This window comes from Camelus dromedarius, chromosome X (genome assembly GCF_036321535.1).
Source record: "Camelus dromedarius isolate mCamDro1 chromosome X, mCamDro1.pat, whole genome shotgun sequence".
Lineage (NCBI taxonomy): Eukaryota > Metazoa > Chordata > Mammalia > Artiodactyla > Camelidae > Camelus > Camelus dromedarius.
In genome coordinates, this window is record NC_087472.1 from 56,323,474 (window position 1) to 56,333,142 (window position 9,669).

Sequence of the window (9,669 nt, forward strand, 5' to 3'; positions counted from 1 at the left end):
TGCAATAAGGAGTAAATAGATACTTTTCTTTTAGTGGAAGGAAAACATGAATCTCTCTGAGGCCCAGGTACAGGCGTTAGCATTAAGTAGACAAGCCAGCCAGGAGCTTGATGTTAAGCGAAGAGAAGCAATCTACAATGACGTATTGACAAAACAACAGATGGTAAGAATTTGTACTATCTCTAGGTTATGTTTAATGTTCTTGAATTTATAATAATGGGTTTGTGTGACATCTGTGTCAGTAACCATCCCTCATATAGGCTGATGGATGGTCACTGGTTATTCCCAGAAGAAATTTTATCCAGAAACCTAGTCATGTCAAATAAAGGTAATGTCTTTTGTTGCAAAGGAGTAACAACTTCCGAAATGGGTCTCCTTCAAATTTGTATAAGATCTCTTCTATATAACTTTATTTTATATATTCTGGACACTTAAAAAGAAATTTTTGCCAGACTTTTTACCACATTTACTATTTTTAACAACTTCCCCAAAGAAGTATACTTTTTAATATATTTAATTTGAGAGTAAAAAGTGGAACTATAAATGATGTATGACACAGGTTCCTACTAAATTGTGTAATTCTCTAAAAGGCTAACATATTCTAGGATCCTTACTCATCTTTCCCAGCACGGTCATTTGCCAGCCATCTGCCTTGCACTGGGAAATTTCAACTCTTGACATCAGGAAATCAATTTCTGTGGCATGAATTTTACTTAGAAAGCACTATAGAATTATGTGGTTTTAAATTATCTTAGGAAATTTGAGACATTCCAAATAGGAATTATTCCCACTGCAAGTGCCTTTTCCCTTTGGTGTTTGTCACTAAAAATGTTTATTTGTCTGTCATCGTGTGAAATATTCAAAAGAATGACAAAGAAAGGAGACTTGACAAAAAGTGCTGTAACTAATACTTGAGACTAATCACAGTGCAGGCCAGGTTACTATGGAAACTAATCTAAATGCTGCTTGCACTACAATAGTCAAGTCATTAAGAGAATTTAGCCCTAAATGGTGTTACTAACCGGTTTCTACAGTAATGGTTCTGTGAATGCCATCAAATTAGTAATGGTGATAACAATAATGTGTTTTCCTTTTGGTATGGTACCCCCTTAACAAATTGATTTTAACTCAAAACTTGATACTGCCTCTTTGAGACAGGTCATGCACTGTAACAGGTCCCTTTTCTCTCTTTAGTTAATCAGCTGTGTTCAGCGAATACTTATGAACCGAAGGCTCCAGCAGCAGTACAATCAGCAGCAACAGCAACAAATGACTTATCAACAAGCAACACTGGGTCACCTCATGATGCCAAAGCCTCCAAATTTAATCATGAATCCTTCTAACTACCAGCAGATTGATATGAGAGGAATGTATCAGTCAGTGGCTGGTGGTATGCAGCCACCACCATTACAGCGTGCACCACCCCCAATGAGAAGCAAAAATCCAGGACCTTCCCAAGGGAAATCAATGTGATTTTGCACTAAAAGTTTAAAAGATTGTTAAAATCATAGAAAGATCTTTTATTTTTTTAGGAATCAATGACTTAACAGAACTCAACTGTATAAATAGTTTGGTCCCCTTAAATGCCAATCTTCCATATTAGTTTTAAATTTTTTTAATAGGGCATACCATTTCTTCCTGACATTTGTCAGTGATGTTGCCTAGAATCTTCTTACACACATTGAGTACAGAAGATCTTTCAAATTGTTTTCAGTGAAAACAAGTCCTTCCATAACAGTAACAACTCCACAGATTTCCTCTCTAAATTTTTATGCCTGCTTTTAGCAACCATAAAATTGTCATAAAATTAATGAATTTATGAAAGAATACAGATTTATATATTCATTCTTTACATATAAAAACACACAGCTGAGTTCTTAGAGTTGATTCCTCCAGTTATGAAATACTTTTGTACTTAATCCATTTCTTGACTAAAGTGATTGAAATGGTTTTAATATTCTTTTGACTGAAGTCTAAAACTGGGCTCCTTCTATATCATCTCTGTGACTGAAAGTTAAAAACTAAGGGTTATCTTTGACACAGAATTGTGTGCAATATTCTTAAATACTACTGCTCTAAAACTTGGAGGAGTCTTGCAGTTATCTTAGCATTGTATAAACAGCCTTAAGTATAGCCTAAGAAGAGAATTCTTTTTTCTTCTTTAGTCTTTCTGCCATTTTTTATTTTCAGTTGTATGTGCTGAAATAATTACTGGTAAAATTTCAGGGTCGTGGATTATCTTCCACACATGATTTTTCTCTCCCCTGGCACTAAAACAAAGCACATCTCTTAACTGCTTGGTGCCAGTGCTAGTGCTTCATCCTGTTGCTGGCAGTGGGATGTGGACTAACAAAATCAAGTTCTAGCATTTTAGGAGGTTAAGGATGACATTGTGGTTGTCAGGTTCACACCCTGTTTTATAAACAACATCAAAATGGCAGAACCATTGCTGACTTTAAGTTCACATGAGGAATGTACTTTAACAATTCCCAGTACTGTCAGTATTGTGAAATAATTCCTCCTAAAGATAAGGATCACTGGCTTCTATGCTCTTTTCTCTCATCATTATGTTCTTTTTCCCCAACTTCCCTATGTTTTCTTAAATTAAATTACATTTCAAAGCTTGATTTTTTTTTTTTTAGTTTAGATCTGTGAGGCAGTTTTCTGATCAAAATTAATTCATCTAATACCCTTTTATGAGGTTTTACTAGAAAGTCATCACATTGTCGTTTTTCTTAATCCAGGCCTATAAAAATGACCTATAAGTTTACTCATGTACAATTTGGTTGCTTGAATTTCTTAAAGAAAAAGATTGTTAGACTATTAGAGTCAACTCAACATGGCAAAATGATTTTTGAGATGGTGACGTAAGAGGTAGTGGAAACAGCTAACGAATTCCAGAAAAAAGAAAGCTAGGTGGAGGATTGCTCTAGGTATCACTGGATTAGAATGAGTTTAATTAGCTAAAACAGTTTTGAGTTGTTTGGATGATGAAGAGATTTCCACTTTTATCTTGAAAGAACTAGTGGTAAAACATCCAAGAGCACTAGGTTTGTCATATAGAATTTTGAGGTTTGGTGGATCCACCCCCCACCTTCCCATGGTGAGTTATTGCTAACAAATTCTATATATTTGGATATTATGCCAGCCATATAATCAAATTTATTTAATTGAGGGGGGATGTGTTTCTACTTTAGAAGAAGTGAAAAAGACAGAATTTATGAGATAAATATTTGAAGACAGTATTCGCTGGCCAACTGTTATCAGTTGGTATTTCTACAAGTACAGAATACTTTAAACCTGATTTACGAGACCTGGGAACTTTCAACATGGTCTGATTACTTGTTCAAAGACATAGATGTCAAAATTTTAGGTAACCTTCTAAACTTTTTTCACCGTGGATGAAAGTATGACTTAATAATACATAGAAGGATTAATTGGAAACAGAGAGTTTAAAATAAAACTTGGACCACTTTGCATACACTCTTCTCACTTGACATTTTAGCTACATAATATGTACTTTGAGTATAACATCAAGCTTTAACAAATATTTAAAGACAAAATCACATCAATAAGATACTAAAAGGCTCATTTTATATTTGTTTTAGATGTTTTAAATAGTTGCAATGGCTTAAAAAATGACGATTTAAAATGTTGCTTGTAATACAGTTTTGCCTGCTAAATTCTCCACATTTTGTAACCTGTTTTATTTCTTTGGGTGTAAAGCGTTTTTTGCTTAGTATTGTGATATTGTATATGTTTTGTCCCAGTTGTATAGTAATGTTTCAGTCCATCATCCAGCTTTGGCTGCTGAAATCATACAGCTGTGAAGACTTGCCTTTGTTTCTGTTAGACTGCTTTTCAGTTCCGTATTGAGTATCTTAAGTACTGTAGAAAAGATGTCACTTCTTCCTTTAAGGCTGTTTTGTAATATATATAAGGACTGGAATTGTGTTTTTAAAGAAAAGCATTCAAGTATGACAATAATACTATCTGTGTTTTCACCATTCAAAGTGCTGTTTAGTAGTTGAAACTTAAACTATTTAATGTCATTTAATAAAGTGACCAAAATGTGTTGTGCTCTTTATTGCATTTTCACAGCTTTGAAAATCTGTGCACATATTGTTTCATAGAAAATGTATAGCTTTTGATGTGCTATTTAATGGTGGTTCTTTTGCACATTTAGTTATTTAATATTGGGAAGTCAAGAAGTTTGGTTCTTGAATCTGTTATATACTAAATTCTGTATAAGGAGATCTCAAACTTCAAAAATAATTTACATACCAGGAAGCCTATGTGTGTTTGTGTTAGTTTTGGTTGTCTGTGTGTAATCCAGCACCATTTCCTGTTTCCCAACAGCTGCATCACTCATTTAAGTCAAGCGGAGCTAGCACTGCACACTTGATACAAAAACTGCTCACCATCCTAATGCCATAGCAAGTTGATGGAAACCTTATTACCTGGCCTCCAAAGAAGCTGAATATTTTGTAGTCTTCCCTTAGCTATGCCCATTTTCCCACTAGTATCATAAAATAAGATACATATTTCTGTACTCTAAACAAAACTTTAAAAACAATTATTTATGTATCCTAGTAAACCATTGTTTCCTTTGAGGGTGGCATTTTGTGAGATACTTTAACAGTAAAATAGGTCATCCTTTTACATGCTTATTTCACTAAAAATTATGTCCAGGTTATTTTATATACCCACCTTATTTCACCATTCTTAGTCTCAAGTGACTTTTGGCTATCTCCAAATTATACCTACCTTTAGAGATGAAAATTATTCCACCATTTGATTTTTTTTCAAAAGTATGTAATCTGTGCCAATCTCAAAGGAGTGACCAAGTTTCAGAAATGCTTTTTGTCTGTGCAACATTTTATATATGCTGTTATATGGAAGTGAATAAAAAGATCCAAAATATATACTGTTTCTAAGCTCAATATCTGCCAGGTAACCAAACTCTGCCCACAACACTCATGTTGGATCTAATAAAAGAATGACCCATCCCATCCCCACCTGAGAGTTGTACCCCCAGAGTATGTACTGTCATAAAATTTCTTTACAATATATACTGCCACCCTCTCTTTGGAATAACCTTCCTGACACCATTGTGTCTACTTGGCTAACTGGAAATCACTCTTCCTCCCTCCCCTCACTCTAGGGATCTGTCTATCTGAGAGTGACCACTGCACACCTTCACCAGGGAAGGTGTGACAAGGAAGACTGCATATAAATTGAGGCCTTTATTAAAGATAATAAAGATAAAGCTTTAACTGAAGGAATGAAAAGGTGAGACAAATCCTAAAATACCACAGGTCCTCTGTTAATACTCAGAACTGCCACATATTCCAAGCAGTCTCTACCCAGCAGCACTCTTCCACATTCTAATCCTGAACATTATGCCCTCACTTCTCCCTGAGAGAAACACGTAACGGAGGGGGAGCGTAGTAGCTGAAATCTCCTTTAGCTAATCATATAAAATGACTAAGAGACTTCTGTACCTATTAAATAGACTCAGCCCCCTCCCTATAGTCCTCACATCAAATATGTGTTGATTTTCAAGAAAGGTGAAGAGAGATGACTTATCAGATGCAAGGATGGGATTTGTTTCAGGTGTATGAGGAGAAAGTGTAGTATTGAAATAAAAGGAACAAAGAGAGGGATTGGGAAAGAGACAGATTAGATTGGAGTGGGTTGATGGAGGGCCTTGAAATCCTGAATGAGTAATTCAATACAGAGGATAACGAGGGTTTTTGAGGTGGCTGATGTGTTCAAAGTAGCAGGTAAAGATAGTGATTTGGGCAGGAGCAATTTGAATGGTTTAGAATGTTAGGTGGAGAAAGATTGGAGACATGAAGATAGATAATTAGGCATTCAGTGACCTGACTACAGACAATTTTAAGGACAAAAGGCAAAATTCATTAGAAGTTGTATAGGATAGTGTACTTTTTAAGTTGTAAGAAAAACCTTATTTTCTTTTAACTTTCCCCAAGAAGCCCACTTTGTTCAGGATTTCAGATTTTACACGCAAAACTTCACTTATTGTTTACTTTCTCAAATCTAATGACAAATTAGTAGCATTCCTGTTCTTTCACAATTTTTGGTTACTTCCATTATCTCTCATACATATTTGCCGATAGGGAGTTTGCCTTTTAACTAAGTTGAATTCTGCTTCTTTACTCAAGCTAATTCAAAGGGCTAAATCCATTCCTGTTACCTTTTCTTAAAACCCATATATTCCAAGTGCTAGTATCTCTGTTGGTAATGTTATATTTATAAACGTCCCTTGGTATTTTCAGAGTGCCTTGTGGTTATTATCTCTTAACCTGTATGCAACATATTTGTGAGGAAAGTGAGAACAATTACATTTTTCTTGTGACAGTTAAAAGACCAAAATCAAATCTATTGCATTTAGGAGGCAGAAGACATACTCTAGTCAAATTATCTGGACCTTTCATGTCTCATTTGGAAAATGGGACATAATAATACCTTACTTTCTTGAAGGCAGGAGGCTGGAACCAGGTGATTTCTGCAGGTCCTTTTCAGCTCCAAGAGTTAGGGTTTAACTGTGAGCAAAGCACAGTTTGAAGCCAAAAGGCAATGTGTTTGTCTAAGGTTACATGGTAAGTTTCTGAACAGAATTAAAAATCTCTTCCCTTTGGCTAAACCTCTCCCTCTAAGCTATACCTTTTCTTTTCCTCTGTTTAGAAAAATGAGAGGTCTGACAGGTATTTTAATGACAAAGCAGATAAGTCAAGTTGTAATTGGCTCTAATTACCACTTCCACAAGCTGTAACCTCCTTTATCTTTTGCCCAGGGGCACTCCCAGAGCTGTTTCTTACTGCCTCCGGAACTCTGCAGAAAATGAAAAAACATGTTTAAGGATCTGAGTCTTCTATCTCGGTTGCCTGATTGAGTTATATACATGACAAAACATCAAGGTAAATATAAATCAGCTTTTGTAAAGTCAGCTTTTAAGCAAATAATTGGTGACTTCCCATTCTATTGTTCATAACTGTAAAGCCCAAATTAAGCCAATATTTAAGTTGTCTGGATGAAGTTTACAACGTGTAGGAGGCAATGTTTATTTGACTTTTTTGTAACAACACTATGGCATACTTTTTGAGATACAGGTTTTATAATGGTCAAATCTTGTAACAAAGCTACAAAAACTAATAGAAGAAAAGAGTAAAGTAGTGATCATTTTTTTCCTGTAACTGCTTGTCCCCACATGCCAGTAGCAAAGCAGTAGCAAAGCTTGTGTCTCACCCACTAAATACATTTCAGTGAAAACAAAACCAAACAAAAAAAAAGGGAAAAAAAAAAGAAACGTGGTTAATATAATCACTTGAAGTCTTGTTAGTTCATTCCCAGCTCTTGGTAGGTTTTCAACAATACAGCATGGAGGTTGGCCTTCAAAGGCTTTAGTGATACAGGCTTGCCAGGACCCTATCCTTAGCAAAGTAAACCTTATATTGTATTAGCAAGTTTTCCTGCCCTCTCTTTCTATATCTTGTACACTCTACTGGATATGGATATGATAAGCTCAAATGAAGTGCAAACTATCTCCCTCTCCTCCACCCCACACACACATCCCTTTAAATTCTGATACCTCAGTGTATGTGTGTGTGTGTGTAGGAGAGGCTTATAGAATCATAGAATGCTAGAAATGGTTGCGGTCTTAAAGACCCTGTAGCCTATTCCTCTCCCTTTATAGTCAGGAAAACAAAGGTCCAGAGAGGGGAATAGATGCCCAAGGGTACCCATGTCTTCTAATTCTATTCCACTTCTCATTCCACTCCATTCAGATGCTTCCTATTATACTTGTATCTCAATTCTTTTTTTCAGTCAGCCAGACCACATTAAGCAAATTTTGTGAATAATTGGCACTGAACTAAACTATAAAATTAGAACTGTTTGTGGGAAGTAAAGCAGTATATGAACCAAAATGACATGGAAACAAATTCCTATTTGACAACTGTAAAATGGGATATTTAATTTGTTTAAGTTTCTTCTTTCACCACATTCAGCACACTTGAGACCAATAGGGTCTAGAAGCACTGTTCCACTTTATGGATCTCAATGCCAATGATGGAATAATTCAGCCTTCCTCAGATAAGGCAGGTTGATGTCCCAAGTCCTTCAAAATCCTCTATTTCAAATGATAAATGCTGCTGTATTCACAAGGAAACAAAACAGAAAGCTCTGTGATAGTGTAGTGATCTCTATCAGGATAGGGGCAACTGACAATTCTTGTTAAAGAAGGGACATGCCAGAGGGATCATAAATAATTTACACATTTCCAAAGAACTGAAAAACAGCACACTGATTTTAATGTGTAGAATTTCAGGACCTGCTTCTACCTTTATAAACGTGGACAAATTACTTCCCCTCTGAATCTTCTCTTGCATAGCAATAAAGATTTGTTGAATGCCTATTATGTGTCAGGCACTATAATTAGTCACTTTCATAATTCCTGTTTTACAGATGAGGAAATAGGTTTAAAATAATTATTTGCCCAGTGTCACATGACTAACTGGAAGAGGCAGGATTCAAGAGCATGTATCTGATTGTTTTTGCCATTGAACAAGTTTGTTTTCAAGGCATTTCCTTCTGTTTCTGGTCAGTGGTGCCTAGAGGGTTTGGCTTTCTACTTTCATTTCCTTCTGTGATCCAAACAGAAGTGTTTGAAAAGTCCAGTGTGAGTACTTTAAAATATATTTTAAGGTATCAGAACTAATTTTTAATACAGTGGCTTTCTCACAAGTTCAATTAAGAACCAATTGAGAATCCTAAAGACAGAACTATTCTGAACTACGTTTATTTTTCATTTTTCCACCTGATAAAGTTCAAACAAGGCCTTAAAAGATAGCTAAAATCTGGGCATGTAGAGATTAAGGAGAAGGGCATCTCAAAGAAAACGGCAAACACAAACACACGTAGGCAGCAAAGAACAGAACTCAGGATAGTTCTAGGAAATGCCATGCTTCTATACTTTTGCACAGAAGGCCATAGCCCCATTTAAACCCACAGTTTCTGTAATACACAAATTGTAATTAAATGGTATGGTAGACTGAATAATGATCCCCCAAAGATGTCCACCTTCTAATCGCAGAACCTGTGAATATGTTGAGTTACATGGCAAAGGAGAATTAAGGCTGCAGGAATTAAGGAATTAAGGTTGCTCATCAGCTGACCTTTAGATGGGGAAAGTCTCCTGGATTATCAGGTGAGCCCAATGTAATCACAAGGGTCCCTAAAAGAGGAAGGGGGAGACAGTGGAAGAGTTACAGGCAGATGTGACTAGGAACAAAAGGTTCAGAGTGAGCAATGCTGCTGGCTTTGAAGATGGAGGAAGAGGACCATGAGACAAGGAAAGTGGGTGGCCTCTGAAAGCTGGAAAGGAGCAAGGAAAAGAATTCTCAACTAGATCCTCCAAAAAGGAATGCAGCTATGCTGATTTTAGCCCAGTGAGACCCATGTTGGACTTCTACCTACAGAACTGTAAGATAATATAAACGGGTGTTGTTGTAAGCCTCTAAATTAGTGGTGATTTGTTATAACAGCAATAGGAAACTAATACAAATGGTTATTTGTGTGATTACTTGATTAATGTCTTGCTCCCCTGCTAGATATGTGAGCTCTTAAAGGGCAGAACCCTGTCGA

General features: G+C 36.0%; 1 protein-coding gene across 6 annotated transcripts in view; it reads left to right on the forward strand.

Moving 5' to 3' along the window:
- Positions 1–4,923, forward strand: part of ATRX (ATRX chromatin remodeler) — a 227,960-nt gene extending 223,037 nt beyond the window's left edge. For all 6 annotated transcript variants that reach the window (XM_010987736.3, XM_064483018.1, XM_064483020.1 and 3 more), the window contains 2 exons: positions 35–163; positions 1,195–4,923. In XM_010987736.3, coding sequence (XP_010986038.1) covers positions 35–163; positions 1,195–1,473 — 408 coding nt within the window. In that variant the 3' untranslated portion in view covers positions 1,474–4,923. The remainder of the gene's footprint in view (positions 1–34; positions 164–1,194) is intronic.
- The last annotated feature ends 4,746 nt before the right edge of the window (positions 4,924–9,669 follow it).